This window comes from Adiantum capillus-veneris, chromosome 6 (assembly GCF_014529385.1).
Source record: "Adiantum capillus-veneris isolate H3 chromosome 6, ASM1452938v2, whole genome shotgun sequence".
NCBI lineage: Eukaryota > Viridiplantae > Streptophyta > Polypodiopsida > Polypodiales > Pteridaceae > Adiantum > Adiantum capillus-veneris.
In genome coordinates, this window is record NC_140936.1 from 57,998,388 (window position 1) to 58,016,743 (window position 18,356).

Below are 18,356 nucleotides of genomic sequence, written 5' to 3' on the forward strand. Positions count from 1 at the left end.
TAATCATACACAAACAAAACCCACAAAATACGTTAGTTTACACAAGAAATGCTTAATCAATACAAACAAAAAATCAACAAAACTGCTAACAAATGAAACAAATCAACAAAACTGCTACATAAATGAATAAAATCTAAAGTGTATTGTAGACTAATAAAAAGAGCCATGCAAAAGGTTTCTAGAAAAAGTCATTAGTAAATCTCTCATCCTCTATGAGATCTGATGCACTAAAGATGTCTATCTCAATCTATACTTCTGCATCTTCGTCATCGAACTCTACTTCTTCGTCGCTCTCTGCATCAGCTTCACTATTGGACACCTCATCTCTAGGTTAAGACAATTGCTCAATGTTGACATCCACCTCAAAATCTAAACTTAAAGTTGGAGTCGGTCCTGCACTTTGTTCATGAGTCACCTCTTCGAGCTCAACATCCAATCCTTCACACACTTGCTTGCTACGTGGAGAAACTTGAACGACATAGAGCCAGCATGGTTTAGACAGATCATTCTTATCATTTTCTGTCCATAGTGGACACAACTTGTTCACAATGCTGCGGAAATACAAATGTATCCCGCACATCTGTCCACACCTGCCTAGAGTTCACTTGAATCAATCCACTCTTGTCTTTGCGCACAGTTGCATTAGGGCTGCTGGTAGTAACTTTGAACCACTTTGACATCAAAGATAAACATATCAAACTTTCTAAAGCTAATCTTCAAGATGTCTTGGATGTAGCCAAAGTATTCAAGCTGGCCAATCTCTGTATTCTCATCCCTAGCACTACTCCTACTTTCTTGGACAAAGCTTGCCCTAACACCACTGTCGAAAGTGACCCTTTGTTCGTCAATCTATTGCACTCTGAAGTGCTTCCCATGCGACCACAAAGCTCCATATTTGAGATACTGCAGCCACAAAATTGAAACATATTAAAAGTTAATAAAGCAAACTAATTTTCATGTACAACTTGAAAAGGAAGTTGTGAAATGTACATGCCAATCGCAACCCCTTTACATCTCCTCTTTCTCTTCAGTAATAATCAACACTCCACTCCTCTTTGCCTCTGAGAGTATCGCATCTAACCACCACCCAGTTGGAAAGTCAGGCAATCTCTGAAGGTGGTCTGGAAAAGGAAGGTTTCTAGTTGCATGGTTGCGCTTGAATTGAAGGTGATCTGTCAAACGTTGTTGCTTTTCCCCTTCGTACCTCTCTAGCCACTTTTGCATGTCTGAGTTGAGAAGGCAAAATCTCATAACCTTTTCTCGCATTGTGATGTCCATCTTCCTAACGATGCCTTGTCCCTGTGGCTCGTCCCCTGTCACCTTGACGTTGACCTCAGTAGTCCACATGCGGGGCATCTCTAGATCTATTGAGACAAAAAATTCACTGATGAGGACAAGAGACTCTTGTACAAGCCATCCTTTGGCCATGCTACCCTCGGGGCGAGCCCTTTGATGAACAAACCCCTTTAAAGTCTTCATAAATCTCTCCAAGAAGAACATCCACCTGCTATGGACCACCCCAGCAACTGCAACTTCATCAGCCACATGCACAAGTACATGCATTTGGATGGTAAGAATGTTTGTTGGAAAGTACTTCTTCACCATGCACACTGCTTCAATAGCATTTGAGCGTGCTGCATCGATGCTGTCTTCTCTTATCTCTTTTGAACTGATCCAGCGTACCAACTCACTGATTTTGTAGATTGTTCTTCTAATGTCATCTGTCAAACAACCCTTTATGGAAATTGGTAAGATGAACTGTAAAAAATTGTGCCAATCGTGGGACTTAAGACCACTGAGATTGTCATCTCTCGTAAAAGCCGTTTTCAAATATCGCATGCACCCTGTGGGAGTCTTGAATGAAGATATAGTTTTCTTCACTTGTTGCTCTTCTGCACGACTCAGAACCCATGCAACTTTTGGTATAGACCACTTTCCATTGGGTTTAAGTCGAGGCCACATCTCTGGCATTCGACCCACAGCCTGTAGGTCATCTCTTTGGTCCTTGCTCTCCCTTTTCCCAGTGATGACATTCCAGATGATCTCCCCCACATTCTCGAACATGTGCATTGGGTTGAGCAAATGATTAATTAGCAGGTCACTCCAATATGGGAGATCATGGAAAATAGAAAGCCTTTTCATTCCAGGTGGCATCCAATCTCTCCTCTCCATCCACATGTTTTTCCAATCGCTCGCTTTCAATGGATGCATATCATGTTTGCATATGTTTGGTCCACGTAGCTCATGTCCTGCAGGAAAAAAATTACCATGCTCCTTGTAAACTGTCTTGCTCAAATGCTCAGAGCGCCGGAAGCCAAGTTGAGGACCACATTTCGGACATGCATGATTGCCCGAGTAACTCAAGCCTGCAACATCACATATTAATATTTAAAAGCGTTGACATAGCCATGAATCATATGCGTGTGAGGGTTTAAAAGGCACTTACCTGAGCACTCATCGAACCCTGGTCAATCGTGCATGGTCCACATGAGAATGCCTTTCACATGTACATTCTGTCGTCCAATTGGTTGGGACATATCAACCACATCATTTCCTGTCCACAAGATTTGGAGCTCTTCTATAAGTGGTGCCAGATAGACATCCATGTTCTTTGCTTTGTACTTTCTTGGGATGATCAATGACAACAACAGATGTCCCTTCTTGATAGCGAGCCATGGTGGAAGATTATAATTAACCAGACAAATAGGCCACGTGCTTCATGACGAACTCCGTAATCCGAATGGGTTTACTCAGTCCATTGCCATAACAAAGCGGATACATCGAGGCTCGTTCTTAATGTAGGCCAACTTTCCTCTATGTGCTTCTATGCACAAGAGTTAGCAGGTACCCACATAACATCATCTGTCGATCTAGTATTTGAGTGCCATGTTATCAAAGCGGCTATGGACTTGCACCTAAACATGCTCTTTATTCTTGGAATGATAGGAAAGTGTCAAAGGACCTAATTTTCCTTGTGTGTCCTCCTTGTACCTGTTTGATCCACAATTGGGACACTGTTCTAGGTTTGCATACTCATTGCAAAAAAGTATACAATCATTAGGACATGCATGTATTTTCTGATAATCCAAGCCCAAATTAGTAAGAAGCTTTTTAGCGGCTGGACGGGTAGGGGGCATGTGATTCCCTTCTTGCAATATTTGCTCATTCAACAACCTGACGTTACATGAACAAGTCAGCCCTTTGATCACTTTATATGAACTGTAATTTTCACTTTACCATGCTTAGGATAAATATGTTTACCTGAAAAGCTCTGTGACTGAGGCACCAGACCAACCGTAGACAGACTGCAAATTAAGCATTACCAATGCGGTACAGAGAACTGAGATTTTTGCACCAGTGTAGAGCGGCATGTGTGCAAGACTTTGCATCATCTCGCCCTCCTCATCATTGCTACCATGCCGTCGATATGAACGGGATGGCTGAGGTTGGTCCACAGTATTGCGTTCAATGTTGTCGCCTTCTATGTTGGAATCCATGTCAAAGAACACATCCAACATCTGCTCTTGCTCTACTTCTTAAAATGCCGCTTCAGGTATTGGTTGGGAGGACTCAGCCAATGGCTGCTCGTTTGAAAATCGTCTTCTTTGGGATGAAGTTGGAGCAATATCTACTTGCGGACTTTGAACTTCAATCTCTAGACCATGAGATCGATAACGCAGGTCTTGTACTTGCTCTATCGGAAAGAGATCGTGATTACGTATGTGTTGGTCGGAGATTTTTTGTTTTCAAAAGATCTGATACTTGCAATGCGTACAAGGACACACCATCCTATCGTCTATATTTTATCTACCAATGATACGACAAATAATAAAAACACTCTACTTGTTATAGGGTGAAAGCATAGAATGGTGTCTAAATACTTGGTGTCCATGGACACCAAGTATGATGCTATGGATGGCACCATAGCTGGGCTTTTAAGTCAATAATTTTTAAAAGAATATTGGTAAAAGAATATAGGTAAGATAACTGACTTCACGACTCCACTACTCGGATTGAAAGACATGGAGCGGTTAGCACGCGTGGACCTCTCCTCCCCCCCCCCCCCCCCTCTCTCTCTCTCTCTCTCTCTCTCTCGGATGGCCTCCAATACCCATCTCCATCTCTCTCTCTCTCTCTCTCTCTCTCCTACTCTTGTGTTTAGAATGGATGATGGAGACTCCCTTCCTCTCGCTTTGGTTCCAGCTCATACCTCCTCACAAGCAGCAATGGAGCTTCTTGAACTCAACAATGCAGCACAAATGGATTTCAATTCACTATTACAATCAAGAAGTTTTGTACGACTTCATTCATTTCAAACCACTGCAGACTGTTCCAGGATGGTGAACGAAGGATTTATGATGAGGCACATGGAATAGATATAGTTCATACGTAGGTGCACTCCAAGAGAAAGACTTGTCTAAATGAGGATGAAATTATTACAGTGAGGAAGTATGAAGCACAGGCTAAACGTGAGTACAGAAAGCGATGTCGTGCAAGAAAGCAAGTACAACCAAGCGTCAACATTGGAGCGGAAGATTTTCATAGGAAGATTGTCATAGGGAGGACGTCGATGTACACACAAAGGAAGACAAGAAGCAACATACTATTCAGACTATTGTTTAGCACATTGTGAGACAGTTGCATAGTTACGGGAAAGAAGATAAGAATGCAATTATTCAAGGTGTTTTCAATGATGATAGAATCTTGCCATTCTGTGAAGATTTGTATCTTCCTGCAAATGGCCTTATTTCTGCACTCAAGGTCTCCTTACAAGAATTAAAGATTCCAAAATCAGCTGACGAGATGTTTTTAAAACGAAGCAGGTAGAGGTGTTACTCTACATAAAGTGGCAAAGCTATTAAATGTTCATCCAAGGAATTTATATTCAGCTTTGGGTAGACTTGATAGCGATCCTATGTCAAGTACGCTGAGGTTCGACTTATGCACAAAAGGAAGTCTGGAAATGCTGGGTCCTTATCGGAGGAATTGAAGCAGACAATTATTACATTTTGGATAGAGTACAGTAGGGTGTCTCCAAACAAGAAAGATATTTGTCGGAAACGATTGGGCAGAAAACATTATCAAGAGCATCCCATACACTTACTTGATGAATCTCAAGTAAACATGTCTCATTCTTACAATGAATAACTCTCAAGTGAAACATCTCACTCTTATGAATAGCTACCATTGGGTGTTATGGAGTTGTGTACATGCTACTATATGTGATATGTAGCCAAGTAATGTGTCAAGATAGTCCATCGTCTCTACCTACGCTATTATGTGTGCTATATTGCACAAGTGTAGCCCAATGTCCCTGTCTATGCTATAAGGGTGCCAGGTAAAAGGACTCTATTGTAGTAAGATAGAAACATGTGTGCTATATAGTAAAAGTGTGTAAGAATAACACAATGTTCTTGCCTATGATATGATGTGTGGTATGTGAAAGAGATATATTACATATTGAGAGCACTATGTGTGCCATATAGTGTTAGTGTGTGTAATAAGAGGCCAATGTCCCTATCTATGCTATTATGTCATAGTATTTCTTGCAGTATGAGTGCTATATAGCATAACTATGTGTAATAATAGCCCGATGATCCTGTCTATGGTATTATGTGTGCCATGTAGCAAGACTCTATCCGAGTATGACAACATCATGTGTGTATAATAGCACAATATACCTATCTATGGTATTATGTGTGCTATCATATTATATAATATTATGAGAGCACTATGTGTGCTACATAGTAGATGTTAGTGTAATAGTAGCATGGTATCACTAATAATGGGTGAAAGCTAAATCAAGGTTTGAAGTAAAGTCTACCGCCCTTTTTGAAGTTAACAGGCCGGTTACATGGTTCCATGTTTGAGGGATCCCAAGATATGCTGAGTGAGTATCTCATTGAAGGTAATAACTTTGCAGTCAATGCAGACGTTGGCAATGAAGAAGGTGTAAAGTTCTTTCTTTTGAGATGTACAAAGAGAAAATGGATGACAGATTGCATCTTAAGAGATAAGTGGAAAAACAAATGTGATAAAAACACTTATGTTGTCACAAGGTGTTATTATCAACAACAAGATGGGGACCCAAATCACTACACTCTACTTGATGATAGGGGAGTTACTAACCTGTACTCTCACCTTGTTCGGGCAATCAAGTTTGACATGCCTTTGGTAGATGCTACCTCAAAGACATATTATTTATCTCCAGAACTACATGAAACCATTTACAATGCCATGCCCTATGAAGCAGCATGATACCTATTTAATAGGCTTATATTATGTTCTATATAGCCTTCACCATTCAGTACCTCCTTACACATGTCCATTGTGCTATGTATCACATAGCACAAAACCACGTAGAGCACATAGCATAGAGTCACACACTTTGCAGATAATGAGGTTACTATTCTGAACATGTTGCACCTTGAAAAAAGTTAGTCAAGAGATTTGTCGGAAACGATTGGGAAGAAAACATTATCAAGAGCATCCCATTCACTTTCTTGATGAATCTCAGGTAAACATGTCTCATTCTTACAATGAATAACTCTCAAGTTAAACATCTCACTCTTATGAATAGCTACCCATTGGGTGTTATGGAGTTGTGTACATGCTACTATGTGTGATATGTAGCCAAGTAATGTGTCAAGATATTCCATTGTATTTACCTAGACTATTATGTGTGCTATATTGCACAAGTGTGTGTAATAATAGCCCAATGTCCCTGTCTATGCTATAAAAGGACTCTATTGTAGTAAGATAGCAACATGTGTGCTATACGGTAAAAGTGTGTGTATCACATAGCACAATGTTCCTGTCTATGGTATGATGTGTGGTATGTGAAAGAGCTATATTACATATTGAGAGCACTATGTGTGCCATATAGCGTAAGTGTGTGTAATATAATAAGAGGCCAATCTCCCTATCTATGCTATTATGTCATAGTATTTCTTGCAGTATGAGTGCTATATAGCACAACTATGTGTAATAATAGCATGATGGTCCTGTCTATGCTATTATGTGTGCCATGTAGCAGGACTCTATCAGAGTATGACAACATCATATCACCAAAATAAAATTACATCATTCAATCATTAAGTTTAGAGAACTTTGAACATGTCAGTTTTTTGTATAGTAATTGCAAGTACATTCAGTGCGCAAAATGCTGTATACATGATTCCATAATCACAGTCAACCTTCCCTACATACTTCTCATTGACTTCTATAGTGGCTGATGACACGAGCAAACACTATGTCCGAAGGATTTTCAAACTGGTTCATCTTTGCATAAGCATTAGGGCTGGGTGAGACTGTCCACTTGACTAACCAAGGGAACAATGTGCTAACCAGGTAAATTGGGTTATGAAAAATCTCTGCTGGTTCAAATGAAGCAGGACAGACCCAAGTCCCGGGAGGGTTGAGCAGACACTTGTAGAGTGTGTCATCCACCACCAGTGTATTATCAGAGTTGAACTTAGGATAGTGCTTCCAAAAGTCTTCCAAACACTTGAAAAATATGGGCTTTGCGTTATCTCTACATGGAGGGATTCCAGGAACTTCATTTAGCTTGAAGCTCGCCTCTCTACACCCCTCTTGACCGATAATATCGAGGAAAAATTGTTTGTTCAGCCTAGGAAAGCATGCACTCAAATCAAGTGCTAGATTGTCCTGGTCATGCAGCTCCATAGTGCAACTTGTGCTCTTGCAACAATGCATGCAAAAATATTGATGCATTGGGCCTGACCACATATTCAAATTGCATCTTTCCTGTAGCATTTGGCCCAGTGACTACCTGATACCTTGATCTTGCCCAATCAGGAGTACTGCTTCTCGCTATTCCTTTGTAGAAGGAGACCTTATACCTCCTTATGAGAAGCCCATTCACATCCAGTATGATGCATAAATTGTCCCTTCTCTTCTTGTCCTCAAAAGACGCAGGAGGCAGTGCAACAATCTGTACTGGCATTACCACAAGACACTCTGGCCTCTCTTGCCTCTCATATTTATGTCCATTTTTGGCCTCTTTATCAGCATTCTTTGTACCTGCCTCATTTGTATCTGTAGCAGCCGCTTGACCCATAGGGACCTCTGGACTTTTACCTTTGGTATTCGCAACAGTGGGATATGTACAAGACTCAGTTGTATCATGTGTAAATGCCTCTTTCGTGTCCACATCAGCCATGAAATGTTCTCCCATTGCCTCTCCCGATGGAGCTGCTCTGTCAGTGGGCACCTCTGTGCCTTTCCCTGTCTCATTGTTTTGCTCTATACATGCCTCAGTTGTATTATGTGTATTTGCCTCTTTCATGTCCGTAGCAGCCATGACAACTTCTCCCATTACCTCTCCCGATTGAAATGCTCTATCACCTACCTCAGATGTGTCAGCAAAAGCCGCGACATCACCGTTAGCCACTGCTAAGCCTATTCGAGGTACTCTCTTAGTGAGGCCCTCCTCACCCAAGCCTCCCATATCTTCAACAACGGCATATGTACCCTTTGCCTCCTCTGCATCAACAATGTCATCAGCTGCATCACTTGAACAGACCACCTTGGCTTGGGCTGTGACATCACTTGCACCCACTACCTCACGTGTTCCAGCTTCTCTCTCAATGAGGACCTGCTCACCCATGCCTCTGGTATCCTCAACAATGGCATCTGTACCCATTGCCACAACTGCATTAAGAAGGGCATCTATGACAGCATGAGCATATGTGCTAGCATCAACTTCCACAACATCCACAATGTCATGTGTGCAGGAATCAACTACCGTAGCATCAGCAATGGCATCTGTGCAGGCATCAACTGTGGTAGCATCATCAATGGAATCTGTGCCAGATTCAACAGTGGTATCTGTACCCATAGCCACAACTGCATCAAGAAGGGCATCTATGACATCATGAACAATACTTTTTGTTCCACCATCATTAACATTGCCATCAACAGCAGCATCTGTGCTAGCATCAACTTCCATAGCATCCACAATATCATTTGTGTAGGCATCAACTACCGTAGCATCAGCAATGGCATCTGTGCAGGCATCAACTGTGGTAGCATCATCAATGGCATCTGTGCCAGATTCGACAGCGGCATCTATACCCATAGCCACAACTGCATCAAGAAGGGCATCTATGATAGCATGAAAAATACTTTCTGTTCCACCATCATTAACATTGCCATCAACAGCAGAATCTGTGCGAGCATCAACTTCCATAGCATCCACAATGTCATTTTTGCAGGCATCAACTAGCGTAGCATCAGCAATGGCATCTGTGCAGGCATCAACTACCATAGCATCATCAATGGCATCTGTGCCAGATTCAACTGTGGTGGGGGTGGGTAATGTACCCTTTTCAAGTTTAGCACGGTCAACATCTGTATGCACATCATCATGCACAACCTGCACATCAACTACATTAGGCACATTTGGAACAAATTCAACAGTGTTAGTAGGTGTGCAGGGATCAACTGTATCAAAAGACTCTTTTTTTTGCCTGTAACCCCCCTGGAAGCTGTAGCACCCCCTCTTGGATTCTTCACAAGATAAGACTGAGCCAGTGAACCTACAGTCCCCTCAACTGTATCAAAAGACACTTTTGTTTTTGCCTGTAACCCCCCTGGAAGCTGTAGCACCCCTTCTTGGATTCTTCACAGGATAAGATTGAGCCAGTGAACCTATAGACCCCTCATCTAGAAACCCTGAAGAGCGAGTGAGTCTCATGCAAGTTCCTCTTTTTTCAGCTTCTTGATTATCTACGACAAGAGAAAGTAGAAACATATTACTAAACATGTACAGAAAATAAATCAATAGTTTGCAACTAGTCGATGCAAAGAATTAAGAGACATGTCACTAACAAATTCCAACACTTGATTCATCAATGAGCATGGATACAATAGGGGTGCAATGGATTGCACATGCCTTATAAAGACATCTTCTAATTGCATGAAGTTACAACAAAAACACACTCATTGCTTTGCATTTGGTTTCTTCCTCTTCCTCAAGAGGTATATCCATTTTGGGACTTCTACCTAAGTTCTTGGGAGTCGATTTCTTGCGCTTTGGTGTTGGCTTCTTTCCCGCTGGAGGGGGTGTTGCTTTCACTGCATCTGCAACTGCCTCCTCTGATGCTTCATCTCTAGTGTCCACACTTGGTGATGCTTTGGCACTCAACGGACAACGCAACAGCCTTCTTGGAGTTAGTTGTTGCCTAGATGATTTGATTGCAGAATACTTTTCCATCAAGATGTCTTCAACTACTCCACGTACTGCATCCCCTACGGCAGACTCCGCTTCAAGGGCTGGCTGCATCCCTGGGGTAGACTCCGCTTCAAGGGTTGGCTACATCCTTGGGGTAATCAGGCCATTCTTCCTTGTGGAATGCATTGTCTTGTTGGAGCAAGCATGCGATGATTGTTCTACAAAGCAAGCTATTTACAAAGTCTCACTTGGAGTATCCCAAAATACACACATAAATACTGATTTTGGTACCTACCAGTGGCCTGCATAGAGACTCTCTCTATTTTTGTCCTCAATGATTCTTGTATACAAGTCTCTGTTGCGATGTCTGTACCTGCAAATGATTTCATTAAATGCAAGAGTTTAAAATACCAATGGAAAGTGGGCCTGCAATAGTACTAGTAAATAATTGACACAGTGACTACCTGCACTTGATTCTTTCATATCACTCTTCACCTTCAAACCAATCATATGCTTAGCTCTAGGGGGAACAGACATGTTGCAATCTAGTGCAACACAATAGCCATAGTCCCTACATACATGCGTGAAGTATAGCATATGGTACACATGGGTGCAAGGTAGGGAGAATACATCCAAGCTTTTGGCATCGAACGGGAATCCACATCCTACACAATGGTAGAACCCATTAAGTGCCACCTCGCTAATGCTCTGCTCAAAATCCATAGGAGGAAAAGGCTTCATCAAACTGGCCCCCACGTTATGTGAAGTCCTCTCCATGGTAACACAAAATTCAAAGTGCTCTGATTCCTGTGCTATGTTGGTCTCTACTTCTTCAAGTAGTGCCTGTGAAACAAAGAAGACAACACGTCTAATTTATGTCTCAATAACCCAACAAAAGTAGATTGGTGAAAAGCATATGTAGCGTGAATCTTATCCCTTATTTGCAATAACACATATAAAACAAGCACTTACTCTATATGCTATAAACACAAGCTTGATGTGGTATATGATATGCACTGTGCTATATAGCACATAGCTCTGTCCAAGTATAATGTGCTATAAGTGCTACATAGAGTATGCACTGTACATCATAGCAGAGAGACTTTTTAAAATACCAGATATAGCCCAAACATTGTCTCTATATGCTATATAGCACAAGCTTGTTGGGTATATGATATGCAGTAGGATATATGAGACATAGCACGTAGCACATAGCACAATTAGAGATGGTGCTATGTAGCACATAGCAAAAATAGAGATTGTGCTATATAGTACAATTCACTATTCCACACACTCCAGGGCTATATTTGTGAACATATAACACACAAAATGTGCTATTTAGCACATAGCACATAGCACATAAAAAGATTGTGCTATGTAGCACATATCAATATTTAACACACACTTCAGGGTTATACTGTGAGCAGATAGCATACAGGTTATGCTATATAACACATATTACACATGTCCATTGTGCTATGTATCACATAGCACATAACCACACAGAGCACATACCATAGAATCACACACATTCCAAATAGATGAGGGTACTATTGTGAACATGCTGCACCTAGATTGAACTATAAAGCACATAGCACATAACCACACATGGCACATAGCATATAACCACCCACTTCATGAAGATGATGGCTATGTTGTGACCATATAGCACATATTTTGTGCTATATAGCACATAGCAGAAATAGAATATGCTCATACAGTACATAACCATACAATCCAAAACACTCTAACCACATAACCACATGGAAGTGAACCACATACTCCAAAACAAAGTGAAGCACATGTAGGAGGGTATGCACCTTTGCTTTCACCACATTGGCTTCTAATTCAACAACGTTCTCTCTAGTAGTACTCAAGAACTGTCCAATCAAATCAATCAGGCGTTGTCGAGCTACATGGTCTTGCATGCAATCAATCTCCGTTTGCAACTTTATGGCCAAAGTGTTTGAGCTTTGAGCACCCTCATCCCTATGCAATTCTCTGACTTGATCCTCTACCTGCTTCTTTGCACCCTCTAGTATTGACTTATAGTCTTGCAATCTGCCTTCTGTAACATTCTTCATTTCTGCAAGTGCCCTGCTATCCTCCTCTGCCAATTGTACTAGGCATCCTCCAGTAGGCACGCTTGACAATGGTACAGACGTGCCTTCAGTTTTCAATGATGATCTGGTAGAGGCAGTAGTGGTTTTGGAACCTCTCCCTCTACCACTCATCTGCTCTTCCCACCTCTTGATCTTGTTTTGCAAGTTGTGTCTTTCTTCTGAGGCTCTCATTGCCCTCTCTGCAAAGATAGCCCAAGAAATTTGATGTTTGCCAGATTCACTGCAGTTTTCCAATGCAAAGGCCTTTGCAAATTGAGTCCCTACTTCATACATGAAGGGACCCTCCTGGTAGACATCCCAGTGTCTCCACACAAGCTTTTGTAAGAACTCAGACCGAGCATGGTATGCCTTCACTTTCTTCTGGCTACTCGGGCCATGCTTTGGGCATATAAAGACAGCTTCCAATCCTCCTCAGATATGTCATTGTTTCCTGTCAAGCTACGCGGATCAACTCCCTCCAATGGCAATCCACGCTCCATATGAAATTCCTCGGCAAGACGACAAAACTTTGTATGCAAAGGTGGTTCGATGTTCCTAACTAGACGCTGCTTGCTTGAATCAGATGCTTTGAGGAAGGTGCCATGATGCAGTCTCAAGTGATATACCTGCACATCATCCAATGAACTCATGAGACGTGGTGTGCCCTCGCTTATCATCCCTGCTAAAAAGAAACAAGAACTTCATGGGCCTGCTCTTGTAAGTAGGGCATTCAAGGTGATGTGCTATGAGATTTTCCCCAAGGTTGCATGCAGCTTGTGGACTAGCAAATTACCTCGGGAGTCTATGTCCTCTCATGCAGCCAGCAGTAGCAGAATTAGGTTTTGCTCGCCTCTTGTTGCAAATGAGCAAGGTGTGGCACTCATGCAACTCCAAATGTAGCTTAATGTAGCTAAATGATCCCAGGTGGGGCGCGCGTGCTCAAGCGTATAACAATTTTTTAGAATATAAATTTGGACGTCTGAAATATGGCACCAATGACCACACCCCCAATGTCATGCTATGCTATTTAACTATATCACATATTTAGCTTTCCACCTATTCATGCTTTCACCCTATAACTACAAGCTTTAACAACCTCACATTCTCTAGCCAGCCCCGATCCCCCCACACCTCGGTCTAGAGGTGCACGGAGATTAGGACCACAGGGTAAGAATCTTGTCTTTATTGGTCAATGACTATATATTAAAGTTCTTGAAGTCTGTGTGCACTTTTGAAGTCCGATTGCTTTTTTTCAACTATTTTCTGCTAGCTCTAACAACCTCACATTTTCTAGCCAGGCCCGATCCCCGCACACCTCGGTCTAGAGGTGCACGAAGATTAGGACCACAGGGTAATAATCTCGTCTTTATTGGTCAATGACTATATATTAAGGTTCTTTCAGTCTGTGTGCACTTTTGAAGTCCGTTTGCGTTTTTTCTACTATTAATTTAACAACATCTCTAACCTAACCTATAATCATTATGACTAACCTATAATTTAACTTAATATAAAACCTGTACCTAACTTAACTTAATGTATATAACCTAACTTAAAACATCTACCTAACCTATAACCTAACCTAACCGAAGTCCGTTTGCGTTTTTAGAAGTACACGAGTCATCTTCGAAGTTCGATTGCGTTTTTACTACTATTAATTTGACGCTAGCTCTAACCTAACCTATAATCATTATGCTTAACCTATAATATAATCTAACCTAACGTAAAACCTATAGCTAACCTAACTTAATGTAACCTATCTTATAACATCTACCTAACCTATAACCTAACCTACCCGAAGTCCATTTGCGTTTTTAGAAGTATACGAGTTACTTCGAAGTCCGATTGGGGTTTTTAAAGTACACGCGTCATATTCAAAGTCCGTTTGTATTTTCTCGACTATTATGCCGTCGATAGCTCTAACCTAACCTAACATAAAAACAACACAATGGTGAGGCGTTTAGCAAAACGACAAGCCATAGATCTTGCCTAGAATGCATATGCGATGTGGGGCAACCTCTATGGCTTGCCAATTTGGCAAACGGCTCACCATTGTGTTGTTTTTAGAGTTGCGAAGCGATTTTATGGCTTGAAAATCGCACGCAGACATATAAACAACACCATGGCAAGCCGTTGGCAATATGTCAAGTCATAGAGCTTCCCCACAATGCATACGCCTTGTGGACAAGCTTTATGGCTTGCCATATTGCCAAACGGATTGCCATTGTGTTGTTTTTAGGGGCACGAGATTATTTTAGCGCTTGAAAATCGCTCGCAAACATATAGACAACACCATGACGAGCTGTTTGGCAATACGGCAAGCCATAAAGTTTGTCCACAATGCATATGCATTGCAAGCAAGATCTATGGCTTGCCGTATTGCCAAACGGCTCGCCATGGTGCTATTTTAGGATTTGAAATATGCTCGCGGACATATAAACAACACAATGGCGAGTCGTTGGCAATACGGAAAGCCATAGAGCTTGCCCACAATGCATATGTATTGTGGGTAAGCTTTATGGATTGCCGTATTGACAAATAGAACGCCATTTTGTTGTTTTTAATATACGCTGTGGGTAAGCTCTATAGCTTCCTATATTATCGAGCGTAGCTTAACTTAACTTAACCTAATGTAGCTTTACCTAACCTAACGTAACTTAACCTAACACAATATATAAGATAACCTAACTTAATTTAACGTAGCTTAACTTAACTTAACCTAATATAACTTAACATAACATAGCTTAACTTAATCTAACAACGTATAAGATAACCTAACCTAACCTAACGTATAACCTAACATAACAACGTAGCTTAACCTAACTTAATCTAACTTAACTTATAACTTAAACTTAACCTAAAATATAAACCCCATCAACTACATAATTTGAAAAACGACATAATTCAATAAAAACTTTCTTTAAAATAATTTTTTTTCATAAACTTAAACAATTTTTTTTCATAAGTTAAAATGAAATTTCACATAACAAATCCTAATTTATTTTAAAGCATTCAAAGTTTCAAGCATGATTTTTTTTTTAATATACAAAGTAATTTAAATAAACTTAATATGCATTTAAAGGTTTGAGCACTCACATTAGTTCTATTTGAGTAATGAAAGTTGTCGCCTAAGTCCTAGAACCTGCAAAAACGCACACACAAACACAAGTTAAACCCTAAATCTTAAATTTACAAGTAAAAATGAAAATAATCTTACCTTAGTGTTATGCGTTAACCCACAAGCAAGATTAGCACCTACGACGGCGTGTATCGCAGCAGATCTGTGAGAGAGGGTGAAGAGGAGAGCTTGAGATGTGGCGCAAGAATTAAGAGAAATGCACAGAGAAAGTCCGCGGTTTCGATTTTTGCAGGTACCGACGATACAGCTATCGGTAAAGGCGTCGAAATAGTCAACGAAAGGGGCATCGGAATACGCATTCGCGCTGACGTCGGAAGACCTGCTGGAATAGGTGTCGAAATTTTGAAAATGAAAATTTTAAAAAAACCTTAACTCCTTCCATAAATACACACACATATACCAACGGCCACCAGTGACACGGATAATGTGGCGCCGAAATTCAAGTAACCTCTTGGAGTGTACAATACATGCTTTATCCTTGGTCAAGAAAAACCTCTGTCTCTCTCTCTCTCTCTCTCTCTCTCTCTCTCTCTATATATATATATATATATATATATATATATTGATTGCAAGAGGTTACCTACATGTAACACAATAAACAAACAAACTAAGCATAAAAAAGAACACATGTCGAAGACAAAGATACCTTGAAAAATTGGTAAACCATTAAAAGACAAGGAGAATATACCATATCTTTTGTTATTAGAAGTATTCATGAGAAGTTATACATGTGAATTTCTTCTCTCGATCTTACACAATCTTATAGAAGATGAGGAAGAAAGCCTCATTGCAAAGCTGTCTTCCAAGCTTCTTAGGAGCTAACAACATTCCCTATATTCACTCTCCATCAATGGTGGCAAGTTAAGATCAATGCAAACGACTCGACCGTCTCTACGGCTTGTTGACTTGGCTTCACTCACGGTGTTCGTTGACACAATGTTGCTTCTTGCATGCTGCATACAAGTATCACCGTCACCTTTGCTTGCGTTCATTGACCCAGATTGGCATCCTTCGGTTTCAACTCTTTTGCCTAATTCGTCAATCAGCATTGGCATATTATCTGAAGTTTCACCCTTTTTGCTTTGCTTTGCCTGATATTCAATATCATCACCTTGTGCTTGAGCCTTTTCATGATGTCCAACCCAGTGCATTCTCTTGTGGCCCCCAAGAGCTTGACCCGTTGCAAATATGCGATGGCAAATCGAGCATTCGTGTCCCTTTCCGTCGATAGTGGAACCCTCCAAGTCCTGATAATCCTCTGCACCATCTTGATGATGAAGAGGAGATGTCCTTTGCTTTATGGTGATAGAACTCTTCAGCTTACCATGGCTGGCCATGTGGCCTCCTAAAGCTTGAGAAGATTTGAAGCTTCTAGGGCACCACTTGCAGCTGAATGTCGGTGTATCAACGATATCGGCGAGGAATTTTTCTTGCTCCTTTTGATTTTCAGAATGAGGCTTTAAGTAGGGACTAATTGAGGTGGTGATCATGGCGTCATGAGCTAAGGAGAGGAGGACCTTTGCAGCCTCTAGAGGAGAAAGGATGAAACGTGGGTCTGTAATATCCTCCTCATCTTCACCATCAACATCATGACAGCTTTGCTCGGAGTTTGATTCAACTGCGTCTGCTGCAGAGACTGTGGGAGTCTGCGGTGATGGAGCTACAGGTGAGTGTTCCGCTGTTGTATTTGGGCATCCTTTCACCCTTATACGTAGAATTCCATGGGTTCTGCTAAAACTAGGGCATTTTTCTTCCTCTGGAGGAGAATTCGTATCTGAGCTTGGATCAATGGCGATGGCTTCTGGAGATGGAGTTGCTTCAGTAAGGTTTTCCGTCGCTGAACTTGGGTATCCCTTTATCCTAATGCGCACCTTTCCTTCATGGGCTCTGCTAGAATTAGGTTTTCTTTCTTCCAAATTGGATTGTGGATATGGGGCAGCATCTCCATCAACGCCTTGGAGCAGGACTATGGTTTGAGGAGGCAGGGAGCCTCGCCAGTCGCGGTCGGGATGCGAGCGCATGTGGCCATACAGAGCCTTTTTCGTGAGAAAGCTTCGGGTGCAAACAGGGCAAATGGATGCGTCGACGTCGGCGTCGTCGTCTCCTCCATTGGAGCGGTTCATATATTTCAGCTTCTTGCTGAAGGCAGCAGGAGAAGCTATCGGAGCTTTCCATCGCTGCTGCTGCTGGAGCTCCTGCTTGTCCTCGGTAGCTTGTAGCATAAGTCGGCTTTTCTTAGGGTTGACGCGAAGCTCGTAAAGCTGTGCTTTTCTCTTCCTAAGGCGGGCCTGCTCAAGGTCGTCAGCGCCGGCATGATGATGATGAGCTGTTGAAAGGGAGCTTGAGCTCGCAGCGTAACACTCTGCAAGTGACATTAGGATGCAAGTAGTACAAACGCAAGGGTTGCGGCTTCTCTCATAGTATCGTAGTGCTATTAATGGCGTGCACAACAAAAAGCTACAAAAGCGCAGATCTGCTTTTTGCTTTTCATGGGTGGACACTGATATTGCCGAAGTAACAAAGCAGCTGCGAGCAGTTTTAGTGAGCTTTATGAGCGTCAATAGGTTGACAAATACTTTGTGAGCTTTGTGAGCGTCAATAGGTCGACAAATACTTCGGGCGGGCTCGTAGAGTGTAGTCTGCCCAGATTTTCTATTCAAGCTCATTTCGGTCTTTGTTTCCACTATAGACAGTATTACATATGCAATTTTATCTTTTTGTGCAAAATTTCTATCATTGCTATTTTTTGCATAACACGTCCCGTACAGTCTTCTTCGGGTTGTGCTATATAGCATGCATTAGTCCCGTTTCGTTTCTCCTCTTTTAGGGTATTTTTCACATTAGGTACATGCATTCACCATGGCATTGATTGTATTGTCTGTGAAGCGCACTATTACTCCTCACATTCGTTCATCTGAATTTG

The 18,356-nt window shown here is 41.5% G+C and overlaps 1 protein-coding gene across 1 annotated transcript; it reads right to left on the minus strand.

Annotated features, from left to right (window-relative positions):
• Positions 1–16,153: 16,153 nt before the first annotated feature.
• Positions 16,154–17,813, minus strand: LOC147455562 (uncharacterized). Its single transcript, XM_086515282.1, has one exon. It carries the CDS (start codon positions 17,806–17,808, stop codon positions 16,252–16,254), a length of 1,557 nt encoding a protein of 518 aa, XP_086371408.1. The 5' UTR covers positions 17,809–17,813; the 3' UTR covers positions 16,154–16,251.
• Positions 17,814–18,356: the final 543 nt, after the last annotated feature.

What these genes read in the sequence shown, in the direction of transcription:
- LOC147455562 (XM_086515282.1), bottom strand. Translation starts at nt 17,808, where the DNA reads ATGTCACTTGCAGAGTGTTACGCTGCGAGCTCAAGCTCCCTTTCAACA.